The following is a 20,952-nucleotide window of genomic DNA, read 5'->3' on the forward strand; positions in this document are numbered from 1 at the left end:
CATGTTCATTTGATTGATACTGAGCACAGGAAGATTCAGCGGCTGCTGGATGAAGACTTGTTCCTTCCCTCACATTAGCCTCTAGAAAAAATGTCACTTTTGCACCACCCTCAGAGTAACAATACTGTGGTGATGAGTGTGTTCAAAGTGACACCAGATGCCTGGAAAGAAGTAGAGGTTAGAGAGGTGAGAGGAAGGCTCCTCATTTAGGATCAGACATTAGGGTCACGAGTGAGACTAATGTCAAGCTTGGCATTTGTCTATATATTTAATAAGAAATTGCAGCTTGTATCTGTATGTGGGAAGTAAGTCAGAAGGGAAAAATCTGTGAATGTTCTAGACAATTTGCTGCTCCATCTGAACATGTGAGTCCATCCTTTGGGGCAGAGTTGGGACATAAAGCACAACTCTTTGCTGTGTGCTGCAGAAGAGTTATGACCTCTGCTGCCTTTTCTTGGTGTAGCCACACAGTGAAGGTCCCAAAGGAAGCATGTTGTTCTATAGTAGAATGGAATCTAAGTCTTTGACCCCCAATGTCTATTATTTATACTGATTCAAAGTATTCCTAACAGACATTTACTTTCAGTATTTTAGTTTGAAATCCAGAAAAAAAAGCCTGTTGCAGTTAGGACAATTTCTGTGTATTTGTGTACACTTATATTTTCATTATATATTAATATCTGATATATACTGAAACACTAATGCTCTAATTCCTTGATTCAAGTATTCATCATACTACTTGCCACTGTATTAAGTCAACAAATAATTTCAGCAACATTCATTTGTGCTTTTCTTATTTTACTGAATATTTTGCCCTTTATCCTTTTGCTCAGGGTCAAAATCAAGTGTAGACTTACTTCTCCACTACTTATCTCTTCTAAATTCAAGAATTTATCTGTTTATAAAACGTATAATGAAGAAGCTTCATGAAATACCGATTTTGCATTAAATCACTGGAATTTTAGTATTCATCTTGACAAGTCCTAATATTTAGCATGTGATAAGATTTTGTCAGCTTGTTATTAAGCAAAATTCATAATGTAAGGATCCTAGTTAAACAAGCATACTGAAATACAATGCTCATGTTAAACAAAACAGCAGAAGTGAATCCTTTTTTACTAAGGAAGTGGGGACACTAGGATTAAAATTTTAGGTACTTACAAAAAAATTAATAGGACTGGCTTTCAAACAATGCATAGATGCCAAATAGAATAATCACTGTGAGGGTAAAAATTTCTGTTTACCTTTACACACAGGTCTATGATCACTCCATGCCGCAAAAACTTCAGCTATCCTCTGACAGGTGATAGTTTTGGAACCTTGTAGCACATAATCTTCATCACAGGAGAACTGTACTGTTGCTCCCAAGCTAAAATCAAACAATTACATAAAAAGAAGCATTTTTTAACAAATAGATAGCAGTCCATTTTTCCCATCCTTTTAGATATGACAGTCTTGACAAACAATACAAATATGTAATCCAGAAATTTCTGCTCTCAAGAGTAAAATGCTGAAGGCTATGTACTAGCATGGTAATGCACAATGTTCAGCCCTCTCTGGCCCTACTTTGTCTGGATCTGTTTTACCTCTTTTAACAGTCATTTGGAGGTCAAGTGACTATTTACTGACCTAACTTCAGACCTCCATATAGCAAAAATTTGACCAACCTAGTCATTGTGCAACTAAAAGTAGTTATTTACGTTAATTGAAGCTAGGAAAGAATGTGAAAGTGATACAATAAGAAAAGTCAAAAGGTCAACTACAAGACTGGAAAAGAAATTCCCATTATAAACATTTTATTTCTCCCAGTAAAGACCTCAGGATATAAATAATATGCTGTGAATATTTCCGAGTCCTGATTCTTCTTGAGGAAATCTGATGCTTTTAACTTTAGAACGGTGGGGGGACGTTGGAAGGGGGAGCAAAATACCAGAGAAAAGGGCTGGATATTAATAATGTTTCTTGTATTTAAAATAGTATATTATTAATAAGAGTATCCTATATTAATTTGGATTACTTTAAAAATACTAGTTATAGCATTGTTTTATATTTTGCTTAGTAGATTAAGATTTTAATTAAACTTGCAGTGAAGTGTTAACTTCATAGAAGTAGCCTCTGTACTCTTGCCAGTAACACGATTCTGAATGTAACATCTAGATAATGAAAGTTACACAGTGAATATGAGGATTTACTTATTTAACTGGTATATGTTTCTCAAATTAATGTAAGAAAATAAAAGATTTCTAAAAACGTATTTCTATGTGTTTAGCTGTGATTATTTATGAAGTTACAATGCTGGATTGAAGAGGTTTTGTACTTTTTCATATGATATCTGGTGCTGCAGAAAGTAAGTAAGTAAGTCCAGAAAAAAAATTTGGTTTGTTTATTTTCTTTTCTGTTTGTTTGATGTTTTCTTTTGGTTGTTTGGTTGCTTTTGTTGTTGTTGTTGTTTTCAGTTTTTTTGTTGTTTGTTAAGTTTTTCTGAGAGGAGAATTGGGATGGGGGAAGGGGGAAAAGGGGGGGTTCTGTTTGAAAAAGTTGAATAAATCAACACATAAAAGTATATCTTGAGATAATTATTTTCCTTTAATATCATTATGGTTTCAAATCCTGATTACAGTTGAAAATAGCCAATACATCAGGCCTTTCTCTGTCATCAGTATCTTACACTTCATAATTTCAGCCTGCTGTTTATAAAGGCTTGTCTTCCAGAGCTGCAAAGTGCAAACGTTTTTATATACACATGACTTACAAGGTCTTGGCTACACTGTGAATGCAGCTCTCTGTGTATTTTAAGATTAAATGTGCAGTAACTCCCCAAGAGTTTGTTATAGTAGCCTTCCTGTATAATACTCTAAACCATGTAGTTGTCTGGCCCTCCTCAGATGGATGACATTTTCCTGTCTTTGATATATTACATACTGGTAGAAACATATGGTTCATAAATCTCTCTAAACAAAGTGTCAATATTTACTTGGCTGAAATCTTCAAAACTGTATTTGATCCCACAAGGTATGACATTAATTTTTTTCCAAAAGATATACTAGAATTAATTTTTCTCTGAAGGGTTTGGCTTGCAAAGAGCAAGGCATGCTTTTTTTTCTTGTAGATGGCCATTTTAATGCTGAAATTCTTCAATTCATAAAGGCAGAGAGAAAAATAAAAAGGCTGAGCACACATTCCAGAGAATAACTTTTGTTAGTAATCTATTCAAATGCATCTATGATGAAAAAAGCTATTTAAAAAGATTGACATTTATCAGAAGAAGAATTAACTTAAGGGAATTAGAGATGTTAGGTATTTGAAAAAGAATGGTGTCAGCACAAAATAGCTGGTGAAATCTGGAAAGTACCTGGGCCTTATGGAGACATAGACAGTAAAAAAATGAGGGCATGAAAGATGATAGTCACCTGAATAGACATCTCAGAAAAGGAGGATTTGACAGTGAGTAATAGTCGTATAAACTATTCCAAAACAGTTCCTGTTTGTGTAAGGATGTTTATGAAAGAATGGGACAAAGAATAGATGCAGAATCCACCAAAAAAGGAGATCTAAAAGTGAGTGACTGAAAAAAAAAAACCAAAAAACAACAAAGTAAAGGCCCTTGCTATGTAAGGATAAAAGGTTTTCATAGGTGACTGAAGAAAAAGAGTCATCAGGGAGATCATAGAGTTGGAGGATATTTCAAAACTGTGAAACACAAGGATTATCTGTAACTAATGCAAAAAAAAAATATGCACAGGTGCTATATGGTTAGGAAAGTTCAAAAGGTGGTAATTGGGAAGATAAGAGTATCTTTCTCAAGATTATATTTTCATAATTATCAGCTTCAGAAGGTCATGTTGAGAAAATCTGAGTGTCTTTATTACTAGGAAAAGAAAGGAACACTTTAAGAAAAATAACACAGAAATATATATCCTATAACTAGGCATGGACTGATTTAAAGAGGAAATGCCAAGCAGGAAGTACACCATCAACAAGTAAATAATTTTTTAAATTAAACTCCTGGTAAAAAAATTGCAACAGCAAAAATCACAGAAGTCTGAATGATTATGAGGACTGCACGAGCATAATAATTATTTCTAACACCTACAAAAGTATAAATAACACTCACATTATGAATTCCACTTGTCCAAATGAGTTTTGATATTAAACTGGCATTTAATAGTATATGACTACAAGCATAAGACCGGGCTCACAAACAGACTGGATAATTTACAAAATCTGTGTCATATATGCTGTGTGAAGGAGACCTACTAAGGGCAATTAGATAAGCAGATGATAAAGTACCAGTCTAAGAGAGAAAATAGAATAGTAGGAGATCAGTTCCTATGGAAGAACAGCTAAAAAAAGACAATAATAGAGAGCTTGTCAAGAAAGTGTTAAGAAAATATGTCTCTCAGGAACTTAAAAGCATAGTCAAGCTTGCCATTTTTTAGTATTTTTGTCATTATCTATACACTCTTAAAAATAGAAATTATTTCAATTCTTTCCAAATGTTCTAGTATCAGAGACTCACAGAATCATAGAATATTCTTAGTTGGAAGGTACCCACAAGGATCATGGACTCCAACTCTTCAGTGACTGGCTACACAGCCCTGTGGTAGATGCAGCAGAGCTCAGGGTAACAGTGCTCAACGTCTGCAATGTTTCTGAGAGCAGGGTGCTATGGAGCTGACAAAATACACACTGAATAGATACATATTCAAAGTCAGCTGGCAGCTGTGCTTAAAGAGTAGGAGTTAATCGCTTTATATTCAGCTGGTGGACAGTAATAATCGAGAATTAGGAAATCAATGTAGGGTCTGATGCTGTGTAATATTTTCATCCTCAGCCTTGATGGGGAGACAGAATTTATGGATCCATATATCTATGGATCAAATTAAAGTAGAAAAAGTAGCCGACACACCGAAGAGCAGAGCTTCAATCCAGAAGCCTGAGAAAGTCCAGCACTGGGCAAAGAGAAACCTCACAAAACTCAATAACTATAGGTACAATGTTCTGCACTATTGACCAGTAACATATTTTCATCCTGAATAAAACAAACTATATACTTAACAATAGTAGAAGTGGTGGCAGCAGATCAAGTGAAATTGTGAATCAGTTGGTGAAGCTGTGTCTGCAATATTAAGCCAAATATTTTGTCTCCCACTTCAAGAGAGAAATTGGTAAAAACTCAAGAGTTCAGAGATCAGTCAGAGGTTTAAAGCATATGACCTACAGTAAAAAGTTAAGGCAGCTAGGCTTAATTAGACTGAAAAAGAGAAAACTTAGGTACCATCTAATAGCAGACCATAATGATTTCAGGAGCCATTACAAAGATAATGAAACCAAACGTTTCTAAATATGCCAGATAATATGCAAGGGACAATTCAGATTCAGATTTTACTTTACAAGAAATTCCTTCAATATAGGAGGGCAGAGCTGGAACAGCATAATCAAACTCTTGTGAAATCTTTAATCTTGGGAGTTTTCAGGATTTTCTAAACAAAGCCACAGCTGATCTGACTAGTCCTGCTTTGGTCAGGAGGATGGACTGGATGCTCTCTGAAGGACTCTTCCAATCAATATTTCTATGACTCATATAAACCTCTTAATTTGTCCTGAATTAATGCTAAGCTTTTGCATATATAACATAATGTGCTAAGGCAGTTCATAACTCCAAAAATGAATGCTTAATGTGAGTGTCCCTCAGTAACTTCTTTTGTCCAATTAGAAACAGAAATTTGCAAATGATGATTGCCATTAGGTTTGCATTTTCATAAAAAATCCCAAATTTTGGATATATTTTTATTAAGAAAAATGTATTAATAAATATTAAATGTTAGTATACAGATCTGATACATATTTAATTTCATATCTATTTTAAAATTTTTGATCATTTGCCTCAAATTTGGGATTCCACTTTAAAATCAGTAAGAAGTCCAAAATTAAATATAGAACCTCTAAAGGATGAGAAGAAGCAAGTTTAAAATTTTTAACTGTACATGGATTTTATGCTGAATGATATTATTTTAATTGTTGACTTTTGTGTAGCAAACAACCTCATTTTAGATTATTTTCCTCCATTATTTGGTATGTTTTCTAAATTCTTGTTGAAAAATAATCAATTATGCAAGGAATCAAAACCATCTTTCTGATATACTAACCTATTTGGTTCATGCCTGCAACTGAACAAATTTGAGAGAGGACACCATTTTTAGCCATAGAAGAAAATGTACAGCTAGAAACAATCAATTCTTAAAGTCCATCTCTATCAAATTATAAATTTAGCAATATCATATATTTTAATGATAGCATAAAGAAGCAATCAGTATTACAGCACATATTTCTTCCACCTGCAACAAAAGAAACTAAAGGCATGCAAGTTTTCAAGATTATGAACAGTGATTTTTTTTAACCTAGCAACTTTCTACACACTACTGATGCACAAATTTTATGTGCAGGCTACAGATAGGTTCTACTGTTGTCTTTGAGTCAGTATGAGAACTGAGCTAAGTCACAGCATCTCTCTGAAGTTAAGAACATCCACAGGAACATTTTCACAGATCAGTTTATACGCTACTTGGAAATATTACTGCAAAATGCTAGGATTCCATGATATGATGTTAGAATATCTAATTCTTCCAAACTTCAAATCAAGGAAAATCCTTACTGTGTGCTGAAAAAAACTAAACTGATGAGTAAATTTCAGTTTCAGAGAATTTCTTGACACTATGGAGGTAATTAGTAATTCAGCTTTTTTTTTTTTTATAAGTGTCATCTTTTCTCACAAAGCTTGTCAGACACTAAGTGTACTGGTAGACACTTGTCCTTGAAAAAGGAACCAATTAACTGTTAAAAAGTGGTAGGTGCACAGATCCCCTATAAACTAGCCTCATATCACTTGCTGCAAGCCAAATTTTGTTATTTTTCAGGATGTTTGTCTTCAAGTTTCCAAGCCTAGAAACTCACATTGCATATCTGCAGAGAAGAATAGGTTATTCAGAGAAGATTTACGGAAAATCAAGTGTGAAACTTCTAGTCAATTTCGTTAATTAATGCTGAACTTCATTCTTCCAAAGAAAATAACCATACATTGATTTATAATATAAAGTGAAAGAAGATAATATCATTAGTTATACTGTAAATCAACCTGTTGGTAAATGAAACTGTCCTTATCATAAACTTCATACTCTTCCTTCTGTCAGGAGAATATGCATTTTTAAGACTACACCAGCATTTTTGTCCAACAGTATTCACTGCTTTTTTGCAATACAGGTTTGATCACAATCTAATTTAAAATCCTAGATTAAAAATCCAGACTTTGAATCCAGACTGTAGAGGTAGAGGGATAGAGATGGGCTCATTTAGTCATATCATGAAGACAGAACTTTGAGAAGGTGGTGGAAGAACATGGTTGCCTCATAATAAAACACCTGCTCAAGGATAATACAGTCTGGATATGTTTATTCCATAAGAAGCAAAAAAAACCAAAAAAACAAAACAAAACAAAAAAGAAACGACCATATGAAAGCTTTATCTATTGCATCTTATAATTTTACATAGTGGCATTGATTCTAAAACTGGACACACGGAAAAGATGTTTATTTGAGTGGATGAGAAGTAAAATAAAATGCAAATTCCAGTGGAATAATCACTAGTGTGTCCAAAATTTTAAGAAACTCCTAGGGAAGGGAACTTTTCTTTCTGAAATAGAATGTTTTTCTCAGTACGGGAAAAGCTGGCAGCTATAAGTAAGTCTTCTTGACTTAATTTCAACACGCAAAACTTTTTATGCTCAAATATGCATCTAGCATCAGAAACAACCTTTAATACTCCAAAATACAGCTATGGGGAATTTACATATTAGAAAACCAAAAGTGTAAATACGGAATTACAGGCCCCAAATAATATCATGGAATGCTCCAGTTTGTCTGAGAGCTTGAATTACAGATTTTGTAAACCTGTGTAAGAGCCATACAAGAGGAAATGAATGTGCTGAGAGCAGGTACTGTTTGTAATCAGAAATAAAACTGCAAGACAATGTTTCTAAACCTACACCTTCACATTTGAAGAAAGCTAAGGAGATGTGACAAGAGCATGCTCTTCTCTGAAATATATTAAATTTTACAGAAATCAAATTTTGATTGATCTTAGTACAGATGGAACTAAATCCTTCTTCAAAATACTATGTTTTCAAATGAAAACTTCGTAATTGGAATTGTCACTTTCTTTTCAGAAAAGAAAAAAAAAGAGGAAAACTTAAAGTAAAGCCATTTCTTGCATTACAGAGAGAGTGATTTCAAGAAGGAAAAGGTGAACATGTGCTATTTTTCTGTCTGCCAGGTAGAGACCAGCCTGGAAAGGATTTTTCACAGTACTAGATATATTTAATTAAATGTAACATAGCAATAGTATGTAGCATTCTTACTTTAGAAGCTTATGAAGCAATTGAAAAACCATTACCATACTGACAAGAATTGAAACCAGGTTAACCTAAAAAGGAATTTCATTAGGTCTGCTGAGAATTTTTAGTCTGCTTTTGTTCTGTGTAAGACCTTTATCAATGTATGAAGTGTTCAATTTGAGCTAAACGTGCGTGCTTTGCTAATGTGCACTAGTGCTGTACTTTGCAACTATAAATCCAAACAGATAATTTGGGGATTTTTTTTTTTTGTTTTTCTTAGAGAAAAAAATGTCACCAAGATTAGCGAGAAATTAGGGTAAAGAAACACTGGAAAATATATTTTATATCTTGTATACCTTTTTATACTATTGTTCAGAAATTTGAATGCCTTTCATTTTCTCCTAATTGTGTTTGAGATAGGAAAGCCTGATACATCATCCCAGTGTACAGGTAAAAAATGCTAACTGAAATACTAACATTTTGGTCTAAAAAGAAAGATGAGGGCCTGATCATCATCATCATCTTTTTCGAGGTACTGCCCTCACATAAGTTTAACTAGAATAATTTTTGTAAGTAGGTCTTTCCATGATCAATTGCACAGAACATTGGGAAAGAACTGAAAGGTTGTCTGTCAAAAGCAGTTGCTCTCAAGCCATATTTTTGAAGTTAAAATACAAAACACCAGCCAAAGTAATGATTGCATAAAGCATGACAGTTAAATATAGTTTTTTTATTTCTCTGAAAATATTTTGGTTTTTTTTGATTGTTCGCAAGCTAATATTAGAAATTACATTTTTATAAAATTAGTTAAAAAGCTTTTTTGGAAGCACGTCGATTTTTTCTTTTCTCAAAACCAGAGAAAATGGGGAGACTATTATGACAAATTGAGAAATTGTAATAACTGTTGGCTAGCTAGCACATCTACTTAGGATGTAATTTTAAATCCTTTCCACTGCTTGATTACAAGGAGAAAAGACAACACACACACAAAAATATAAAAGAAGTTATGTAAAACAATGAAGTATCATAATTTTGTAAAATCTTTGTACATCCACATTACTCCAAGTGTTACCCTCAAATGCTTAGAAGTGTGCTGTGTGATATGTACAATACAAAATATGTAGAACACAAACGTGAGTGTAATAAAACCAATTAATTTTAAAATTATCACCCTTCTTACTGTCTTTTTTCCTTTCATTACTAAGGTGTTTTATGTTTTGTAAACATAATGTGAAATTAGTATATTATGTGAAACAAGAACATAGCTTTAGGGTTTTTTAGACCGTCTATAGTCTATATATCACATATAAAATCCAATATAAAATACTATGCATTTTAACCCTTTTAAATAAATGTTCAACAATTGAAAAGGAAAAAAAAACAGAAACTCAGAAAAGATATTAAAATTAATCCCAAACATTCTCAAAAATTCATTATGTATGTCTCTACGCATCAACCACTGGTGCTACCGGAATTAGGAGTCAAGTTCACTGGAAAATAACATAGAATAAATATTTAGAGTCTTTTTTATCCTACAAGATAAGCAATTTGAAAGACAACTTTGAATAAAGAGTATACATAAAAATTGATTTAAAAAATAGTCTGAATTAAGAGTGTTAGGCCTATGTGGGGATTGCTAGGGAAATACCTCTGCATGTATCAAACTTCTGGATTCCTGAAAAACATACCCTAGGGAATGTAATTTCTTTATTAGAGTGAATTAATATTTCTGCAAGATCTGAAATTTCTTCTATGAAATTTTATTGTTCTTCTTGTGTTATATTCAGTTTAGCTTTGTCCTTTGCAAAAACCTCCAGTACAACATGTATGCTCAATATTCATAAATCTAACACAGTATTTAAATGTTCAAATAATGTAAACTTACCTTCAATCCTATTTTTGTCAGATTTTCAGATATAGGATCTCTTTTACGTATGTATTTTATCTTTTTGCACGCTAAGTACATGCTACATTGCATCACATAATTTTATACAGAATTATAGTCCAGTTTCTTCTAAGAAGGGCAGTTTTGCGCTCAGCAAGTACTCAGCAAGAGTAATGAATTTTCAACATATTCATTTTCAAGTTCAGTATTAGAGAAATGATACAATGGTATAATTTATGTTTTACCTAAAATCTGAGCCTATCCGTTTTCCATTTTCTGGTTCTCCAGGATCCGGACACAAATTGGACGCCTGTTTAATACCTCCCTCATTTACTGAAAAAAAAACAAAAACAAAAACAACAACAACAAAATAAAATAAACAAAAAAAAAGAGATAAAATAACAATGCTTTTAGAAAATACAGAGGCAAGCAATTAATAAATATGAGAGTATATTCTTTTCATTTTAGGTCTTTTAAAACAGATTTTCTACATATTGTGATCACCCATATAAACTCCAGTTTCAATATACAAGTTTGTCCTCCCTGTAACAAAGAAAGCATATATTTTCTGATTTTTTTTTTAATAACACAAGTTTTTTTTAATCAATGTATTAATCAGTTATTTTGCTTTCTTGCAATATTATTGAATCCATACGGAAATGTCATTATTATTTCTTTAGAAACATTGTTCATCGGGTTTAGGGTTCTAAGATTTTTTTCTGAACATACACTAATAAATATCATCTCCACTAAGAGCTGACCTTTTCTCCTTTATTTGTAATAAAACCTGAATGCATAAGTTTCTGCTGAGAGAATTATCCTTAATCAGTATTGAAAATGCATGTATATCCAAAATATGGTGATCTGAAGGTAAACTCAAAATGCCAGTTTGATTTGCATACATTTATCTTACAATAAACTAAAATGGATCTTCAGAGAGAAACTTTCTGTGAACCATTTCCTGTATTTTTCCAAAAATTTGTATGTAAAAATCTAACCATATCTCAGCATATTGAACCACCTATTAATAAAACTGGAATATTAGCAAAAGGTGTTAATCTGCTATTACTTGATAAATTAACGACTTGACAGAAAAATATTTTAAAAAAAAAAAAAACCTGACATGAGGCCAAATAATTTGTATTTAGCAGAAAATTATTTTAACCTTTATTCATCTTTATTACTGATGAACTAGACCAATGGATTTGCACTATAAGGATTTACTTCCCTTTATGGAAAAGGTTTGCATACAGTTAGGGTAACCACACTACAGGATTAAAAGAAAAAGTAGATTCTAACTACACTTTTAAAGGGTTTTCATTAACTTTCAGCTTTGAAAGAAGAGGAATATAATTCAGAATCCTTGGGGGTTTCTCTTGCTTTTAATTTGTCTCCTTACACACACAGAAAGGGAAGAATTGGTTTTCTACCCCTGAGGAAGCCAAAGGCCAAATGCAAATGTTGTACAGGCTTAAGCAGAAAACATCTCAGCATAGCACACTGCTCATAAAACCTCTCAAGCTCAGTGCTTGTCAGCTGGGACCACTATTTACTCTCCTCTGTCCCAAGATACCTGTAACATGTCAAAAGTTGCTCTAAAACCACACCAAGGCAATCTCTGTTCATCAGGGTTTCTATGTTCAGGGCACTTTTGGGCCCTGAGTCTTCCTCCTGGTTTCAGATTTCATCCTCCTCCAATAGATGTGCATGTGATGAAATCATACTAGCTACAGAAACCCATGTTCATGCTAGTGTTGAAATATATATATTTCTTTGACAACTACGATTCTACAGACTACGTTTAAAAGGCCAGCTTGTTGGATAAGCATGTAGAATTAATTCTCCCTGAAATATCAGGTGTTTCATTACAAGACATGAGAAACTCAGTATCATCAAAAGTAGCCTGCATATATATAAAAGACATTAAAACTTTTCTGACATTAAACATATGTTAAAACCATAGTTATAAAATTATTCATGATGTCTGATAATAATATTATAGAAATTACAATAGTGCAATTTGGTCATGCATTGTATACCAATGCACAGAGAAGAAATTTTTACTGAAAAAAATTAAAATAGTGGTTAACCAATATTATTTCTATTTATTATAGCTCATGTTTTAATACTTGAAATAATTATTTTATTTTCGTACATTATTTTTCCCCATACACAGGTAATAGAGTAAATATTCATATAAAAAGAATATCTTAACAGATTGCAAGACACAAGAACCATTATACACTTTTCTACCGGCAAAGGAAGCTTGAAAATCCTATTGGTTTTTGACACCTTCTGTATAAGGTTCCATTCCTAGAAATACTCTTGCAGGATATAATTTTAAATTGTAATATATGGAATTATAAATACTCATAAACAAAAATACAAAGACTTATGTTAAAGAAAATCAGTGAGATAATTGATTTTTTTAAAAAATTAAGACATATACTGCAGTAAAAATGAAAATGTTATAGGTAGATACTGATTTCTGATTTGATCCCAATTCCAAAATACATTTACACAATCTTAAAAACATTTTGTTTTCTGTTAAGTAACTAGTGAAAAGTAATTTCATAGTTTAGGAGTTTTTTACACCCCAGGTGCTTACACACAATAAGCAGTTAAAGGGTTTCCTGTAGTAAATTATATGCATCTTGGGAAAGGATTCAGTCATGGTCTGGTCATGAAACTGGTATCAAGAAACTCCACAGTTCTAATCCAGATTGAATTATATCCGCCAATTAATTCATTTGTTAGTATAAACATTTCTAAACTGAAGCTGTTGTATGCTTGTTTCAAAATGTATCATATCAAATATCTTCTGGCTTTATTCTGTGCAAATCACTTGTTCATTAGTATTGAATGTTATGCAACTGATACATTAAAAAAAAGACATAAAATAATGAAAGGACTTACAGATGAGAATGCTAGAGAAAAATTTCCTAAGGCATTGCTAATAAAGGGCATAAAGTGAAATAGATATTCACTTATCCTTATTTGCACTAACATCTGGTCACTGTTTTTCTTAAAGGACCCTTTTTGTGATTGTAATGCAATGAATGACATGAGACTCACCAGCTGAAGCCATATTGAGAAAATTATCTTGTTAACAGCCAAATAAATAAGTTTCTTATGAAATACTGTCTCTTCAACATTCTCAGCTACCCAAGTGGAGAATCAATTGCTAGACAATATAAAACCTTAGTTATCTATTTATGACAAGATTATGATCACTAAAGGTACAAATCACCAAGGTTTTCACTTTCAGTTATTATAGACTCATATATGTAATCTATTCTGCATAATCAATAAAAAAGATAAAGAAGTTTCCAGCTTCACATAGAATATCTTAACATATGAAATTACCTAAAGACCTTCTAAAATATATTGATAAATGTCATCACTAATTTCATAGCAATCTGCTTTGGATATCATGAATATCCAGCACTTCATTATAAATATGGAATTCCTATTAAAGTTAGTATAGCAGAAAATGTAATGATTAGAGAAAAATAATGTCTTTTATCATTTATTGTGTTATTATTGTATTATTATTTGTAACTAGAGAATCACATATGCTCTGTTAGAGACTTCAGTGATGTACTTTATAAACATTACTGTAACTATCCTACTGTTACTTCTTCTACATAATCAGTCAGTTTTCCATTCACTCAATAGGTATAAAAAGAATGTATTTTTTAAATATCTGGATATAAAGTTTTCAAGTAAACCAGAAATGTCGTACAAAACTATTTAGGTGATGCAGTTTACACAGAAGTTGAATATGGCAATACATGACGTAACAAAAATTGAACAGAAGTGTGTTTTGCTTTATTTTCCTGACTTGTTGAATGCAAAAAGGTTGTGCTGCTTGAAGTCAACTTTGTCTAAAAAAATAATACCTTGATTAAAATCTAGCAACAAAAATTAAAATGTATGCTAGCATGTCCTGCTAAATTCTGGAAACAGAGTCCATCACTGATACTTTAAACGAATAATTAGTGCAAACATGTCCAACCTAGGGAGCTTCAAAAGCAAGTCCTTTCAGTCCTGTGAAGAATAATGAAATGTAGTATAATCCAACATATGCTAAACATTTAGTCCATTTTATTTACTTCTAAGTATTTTAAATGTGGTTCTATTCCAAAAAGGCCTGTCTAAAAATGGCACTTTTTTTTTCAAAAATATCCTTTTAATATATTTAGAGACACACCTATTTAATTTTTGCTAGAAAGTTGCCTGACTTCTCATGATTTAATAAGGAATTGGTTGACTGACATGTAAAGCACTTTGAGTTTCTAATTTCTGTAACTAAAATTGAAAACACCAAGCATCTCCAGAATTTTTAAATCTACTCCTAGTTAATCAGTTAAAATGTCAAACTTAATGAATCTAAAAAATTTCGAAAAGTGGTCTCATATATGGTTGTGCAGGGGCAAGTGAGGATAGGCTTTATTTTGCACAGCATTTGATGCAACTACTAATGTTCAGATAAAAAAAATTGATCTCTTACTCACACCAAAATTTACAGCTGACGCCTAAAAGGCTGAATATTTGTTTCCCTGCAAATACTGTAAATTTATTGTGAAATTACTGACAAAATAACATGTCCTTCTACAATGCCAGATTTATAGAAAGGCTGTCTTTAGAGTAGAACCATACTTGAAAATTCACCATGCAGACTGGAGAAATCAGTTCTATTATCAGAATACATAAATAATTACACACAAACAGCACACCACAAACTTCACTCTTGCACTAGATAAAGGTAACAAAAAAGGAGTACACTCACAGATAGAAAACTTGTTGCTGTTGTCTTTCCCTGGAAACAATTTAAATCCTCTAGATTTAAAATCTATGGCCTTTTTCACTAGTTAAAAAAACAAAACAAAACAAAAACAAACACATGTATCAGGCAATACAATCTGAAATATTTCATTTGACAAATTTTATCATGGAAGCATACACAAATTTGAATACTGGCTATCTTACAAGTTCAGATTTTGTACCTTTGGTGTGAAACAATTCACAAAAATAAATATTGAGACCAATTAGTATACCTGACAAAGGAAAGAAATGGCATTTGCAATGTTTGCAACTTAATTTTTCTCCTGCATAACTAATAAAAAAAGAAAAAAAAAAAAAAAAGGCCAAAAATGTTTATCTCCATGCACCACATAATTGTGTAAAACATTGTCACACATTCATGGAACTTGGAAAATGAAAACAATTATAAATATATTTGCTCTAAAATAGCTGTTTCTTCTGTTTTGAGGAGAAAAAAAAAAGAAAAAATTATTTGAATATAGAAAATAAAATACAGTATGTTGTTCTGCTTTTGTTTCTGCATTTGATCTTCTTTCTAACTTTAATAATGTTATTTGCAGAATGTGTTATGGAAGATAGCTGTCCCCCCCCCCTCCATTAAGCTCAGAGCTTAGAGTATCTGTTTCTGTAAAAGTCATTCTTGTGGTCTGGCTTTGTGATATAGACAGTTAACACAAGCAAAATTTGTGGCCTCAATGTATCTTTGAAAGAAAACAGCTAACAAAATGAGAATAAACCCAAAACTTAATATATATAAAAAATGTAAGCAAAGATAAGCAACATACTACAAGACACTTTCCTTTTCAGTCATTAAACTAAGTGTCTCATCTCTAATATGCTTGGCTTGTGAGCAATGAATTATACATTAAAATGGATCTGCTTAAAAAATTCTAAATTTTAAGTATAAGTTGACTTTAGGTACAATATACTTAAGTGGCTTTATAGCTACTACAGCCACTATATATTTTTGGAAAACTTACGGAAGAAGATGTTTTTATCTTTGCTGCAAGCAAATACTGCTGATGAAGACAGTACAGACTAAAGGAGCTATGTCTAGGAGAACTTAACATAAGTAGATACACTGTACCTCATCAAATAATTTTTCATACCCATGACTTCTTCCAGAAGAAGAATGCATATTCAAAGAACCTTTTACATTAGGTATAAATACCACAGTAGCAAAATACTATTGATATTCTTTTATAGACAAAAATATCATTACTAAGCACAAGAGCAGAATCAGATTCAGAAGAAAGAGTATACTACTAAGAAAGACAATTTATAGGATAGATACAGGATGTGTTAATAAATATTTTTACACTTCTGATTGAAGAGACCATATTTTCTTATAACATTGTTATCTCAAAAGACAACATGTAAATTTATCTGTATGTTATTATAATGTAATGTATAAACACTGATAATGGTTCTGGGAAATACATTATTTGCAGAAGTGAAACATATATGTCACCACAAAGTACTAGATTTTGGGGTTTTTTACTTTTAATAGGAGAAGAACCTCCCCCTCTCCAAATTAATTTAAGTCCATAAGCAATTCTATCCTCAGTGGAAATAATAGACCCAAGAACACTACCTTCATACAGCAGAGCAATACTGGAATAACAGTGATATTCTCTTGTCATTTTCTGAGCTTTCTAAAATGTTATTTCTATGTAAAGAGGAATGTTGGACTATAGCTCTAACCCTCTTCTGGCTTTCATTGATGATCAGTCTAAAACAACTCCTCATGAATCAGAAGGCAGGCTTAGTTATTCTTCCAGCATCTAAACAAGATGAGAGTGGTCTTGAATATATGATCTTAGGTGCTGGAATGGGTTTAAATGCTCTCATTAGAGACATGCTTGTCCTTTATTTTCAGAAGTCATCCAAAACATGTAAATGACACGTTCCCTGGTTCATGTACACAAGAAGAATTCACAAGATCTAAGGTGGAACTGAAAGTAGTTAAGAGTGTCTTGGTGACCACAGTGAAATCAGCCAAAGATTTTTGCATCACTTTGCCAAAAATATTAAATACCACTAGGAAAGCAAGCAATTCCAGCTCTCTAAAGAATTTACAAGAGAAGAATTTTACTCTTAACTGGAGTTTGTGTGTTGATTTACTGAACAGTAGTTTCTGAATACACTGCGAAGGAGTAATTACAGAAATTTATATGGCAAACATGCCAACACTAAACTATGTGCTGGGCTGCAAATGCATGAATATACATAAAAATAATCCCACAAAAAAAATATCCTACCAAATAATTAGATTGTTTTAGCCTTGTCAAAATAAGGATTATTTTGCATGTCAAACACACGTCAGTAAGTATTGAAAGTGGATTTCACTTTTCAGAAGTTTCAGAGGATGGATTCATGGCAGATAACTGTGTAGCTGTGCACATCTAAGCCCATCCACAAAATAAAACACTTCAAGAGATCAGTTAATCTGGTTTTAAGATAGTTATTTTTGCATGAGATGAGTTTATATGCCCATTTCTCTCAAGAAAAAGTGTTCAGATGCAACAATAGCACAAATACTTAAATACTGTCAGATCAGTATCTTCTCATATATTTGAACAGCCAAGAGCCAAGAAAATAGATTACACCAATGAAGTAGGATATTCCTGCGGACATATACAAATATAAAAGGAAGGTAGTGATAAGACAAAAGTATATTGTAAAAATAATCTAAATTTATAAAAACGTATATGACATAACCATCTTTCCAGTGTTATAATGCAAGGAGAGGCTTAAATATTTTCTTTTAACACTACTTTAAATACAGATGGCTTCTAGGTTGGTTGGTTGGTTGGTTTTAAAATTATAGATAAAGACAGCAGGTTTGTTTATTTGTACTGTTTATTTTTGGAGCAGAAGGAACACTGGTGCACATCTCCTTTGTGAATAAATCTCTGACAATCCTGAATCAAATTTTGAACACATGACTGGATGAAGCATAAAGAGTAGCATCAGAACTCTGTGAAACCAAATCAGAGATTATGTCAAAACCCTGAAAATAATTTAGGCATCCACCTTGGGATTTCTGCTTGACACTATTCATGCATTTTTCCTAGTTCAAGTCATTTTGATACAAATACACAAATATTATTATAGAATTATAGAATGGTTTGGGTTGGAAGGGACATATGGATCATCTAGTGCCAACTACCTGTTCAAGTACCTCACCAACTTAATGATAAAGAACTTCTTAATATCTAATCTAAACCTACCCACCCTGACCTTAAAGCCATCCCCCTTGTCCTATCACTGCAAGCCCATGTAAAAAGTTCCTCTACAGCTCTCTTGTAGGTCCTCTTTAGGTAATTGAAGGTGCTCCAAAGTCTCCACAAAGCCTTCACTGTTTCAGGCTGAAAAGTTCCACCTTTCTCTCCCTCTCACTCTTACTCTGTAATTTTTTCTAATGTTAGAAGGCCCAGTATTTTCTGTAAAGAAGGAAAATAAAACCGAATGCTTTATTAAGGAGGGAAGAATATGAACAGTCCCAGTAATAAAGGAAGTCTATGTAAGAACTTTTGCATTACAGATGTGTGAGCTAATATTTACCCAATAGACATGTATACTTTTCAAGCACCCAATTTAAAGTGAAATGTGTTGAGAATTCTTTCCTTGAAGTTTTTGAACAACATGGTCTCTCATGTAAGATAATGAAGATTCTAATACTTACAGGCAAAACTTTAGGCACACATAAAGATTAAAATATTGGGGATTTTTTATTGTCTTTTTTTCTTTGAGAAAAAGTCCATGTAATTATGTATATATGCAATATATGCAGACATGCTGCATACAAGCACTTGTAAAAGAGGACTTAGTCCAACAACTCCAGCATTTTAAACTTCAGGATAAGCACTGCATTAAAAAAGGGCCTCAAGCAAAGAAGTTTTAAGCATAGACATTAAAAAACCCACTTACATGTAAGATCTGAATAATAGCCCAAAGTACAGCAAGCTCTCAAACACTAGAAACAAAAATCATTTTGAATGAAGATTGTTCAGTTGACACATTTCCGGTTTCACTGAAAACCTATGTCTGGAGGGCCAAATGAGAAAAACAATTCAAGAAGGAAAATTTGCTTCTACAATATGGAAACATTGGGGTATATAGCCACGTGAAGGATATTTATTTAACACTGTCAACCCATAAATGCACATCTTTGTTTTGGTTATGCAACAGCATTTACATAACAGAAGCATACAGCATGTCCTTTCTATATTTTGTAAATTTTCAAATCAAATATAAATAATATTTAAAATGCTGAGGACAAAAAACACCTCTGTTCTATGCAAAGCAGGCACTCAGGTTGCACTACTTCAAGTAACTATACAGGAAAATGGAAACAGCCGTTCCCTTCTCCAGAGCTTCTCTTACTTTATATCCACTATTACTCAGCTAACAGACATGGACAACAATATGATAACATCAAAGCCATTATTTCAAGATTGTATATACAGCCCTACTTAAATTACATCTGCAAAAGTTATCTGAAAAATAAAGAGGAATTGAATTTTCAACTGCCTTCTGAAAAGGCAGAAAAACCGTTCGTTTGGAATACAGGGTAATTTTGACTTACGCAGAACCAGTAATCCACTGATTATTTCACATCTTCAATATATGATGATCGCAGATTTTACTCACAACAATGCAATTTCTAGTGACAGAAACAAGAGTATTGTATACTTTGGAATTCCAGCATGGGCTGCGTGTGTGCAGATATGCCAAATACAGTAAATTCACGAATACAAGCCGCACTGACTATAAGCCGCATCTCTGGGTGTTGGCAAATATTTTGGTTTTTGTCCATAGATAAGCCGCACACGAATATAAGCCGCTCTGTCGTTCGCAGCGAGGACCCGCGTGCAATTAGTAACAGAACCGCGGGAGGGCGGGGTTTACTGGCTGAGCTAAGGCTGTGCAGGCTCGGCCCGCTAGGGGCCGCTGACGGGGCCAGGTGCCCCAGCCCGGTGCTGCAGCTCGGGGCCGGCCGGCGCTGCCACTGGGCTCGGTCACCCCGGGTCGGCACTGCCCCGCGGTGGCAGGCAGGGACGGAGCTTCCCCTGCTCCTACGACAGCGGCGGCGGGCGGGGAGGGAGCTTTCCCGCGCCCGTGGCGCCGGCGGCGGGCAGGGACGGAGTTTCCCCACTCCTGCCGGGGCGGCGGCGGGCTGGGACAAAGCACCCCGTCGGCTCCCCGAGCCGCGGCAATGGCTGCGCGGGGCTCCCGTCGGCTCCCCGGGCCGCAGCAATGGCGGCGGGCGCTTCCCCCCCCCTCCCCGGGCCGCAGCAATGGCGGCGCCGGCTTCCCCCCCCCTCCCCGGGCCGCAGCAATGGCGGCGCCGGCCCCCCCCCGTCTCTCCCCTGGGCTGTGGCAGAGGAGGAAAGAGAGCTCTCCCGCCTCTCTCCCCGCCCCCCGTGCTGCCTACAGGGAGCCAGGCTCCACCCGCGGTGCAACAAAGTAGCGATTTGTAACAATCGCAAAATGCCGACTTTGCAGCTGCTCGGCTCAGCACTCTGGCAGGCACTTCTGAGGTTGTATTAGCCGCTCCTGATTATTAGCCTCATTTCCGGTTTAGGAGCAAAATCTTAGTCAAATTGGTGGGGCTTGTATTCGTGAAATTACTGTACATGATGCATGATACTTCCAGTTCATCTTTGGCACGTGTCTAATTCATTGTATTTCCTCTAGAAATACATCTGCTGCCCAAATGCACTGAACTTACTATTCACTACTTACATACAGGTCAGCTACATTTTATTTGCATTTACATCATATTCACTAAGCATGTGATAAAACTAATTATCCAGAATTCCCAAATTCTAACAATGCAACTGTT

At 34.0% G+C, this 20,952-nt stretch overlaps 1 protein-coding gene across 4 annotated transcripts in view; it reads right to left on the reverse strand.

Annotated features, from left to right (window-relative positions):
* The window catches only part of LOC116996220 (CUB and sushi domain-containing protein 3), a 617,877-nt gene that overhangs the window by 342,829 nt on the left and 254,096 nt on the right, over positions 1-20,952 (reverse strand). For 2 of the 4 annotated variants that reach the window (XM_033059460.2, XM_033059443.2), the window contains 3 exons: positions 15,067-15,144; positions 10,520-10,607; positions 1,245-1,369 (listed from right to left, as the gene is read on the reverse strand). In XM_033059460.2, the coding sequence (XP_032915351.1) occupies positions 1,245-1,369; positions 10,520-10,607; positions 15,067-15,144 (291 nt within the window). The remainder of the gene's footprint in view (positions 1-1,244; positions 1,370-10,519; positions 10,608-15,066; positions 15,145-20,952) is intronic. The other 2 variants (XM_033059469.2, XM_033059450.2) reach the window with 1 other exon arrangement.

Source organism: Catharus ustulatus, chromosome 1, assembly GCF_009819885.2.
Source record: "Catharus ustulatus isolate bCatUst1 chromosome 1, bCatUst1.pri.v2, whole genome shotgun sequence".
Classification (NCBI taxonomy): domain Eukaryota; kingdom Metazoa; phylum Chordata; class Aves; order Passeriformes; family Turdidae; genus Catharus; species Catharus ustulatus.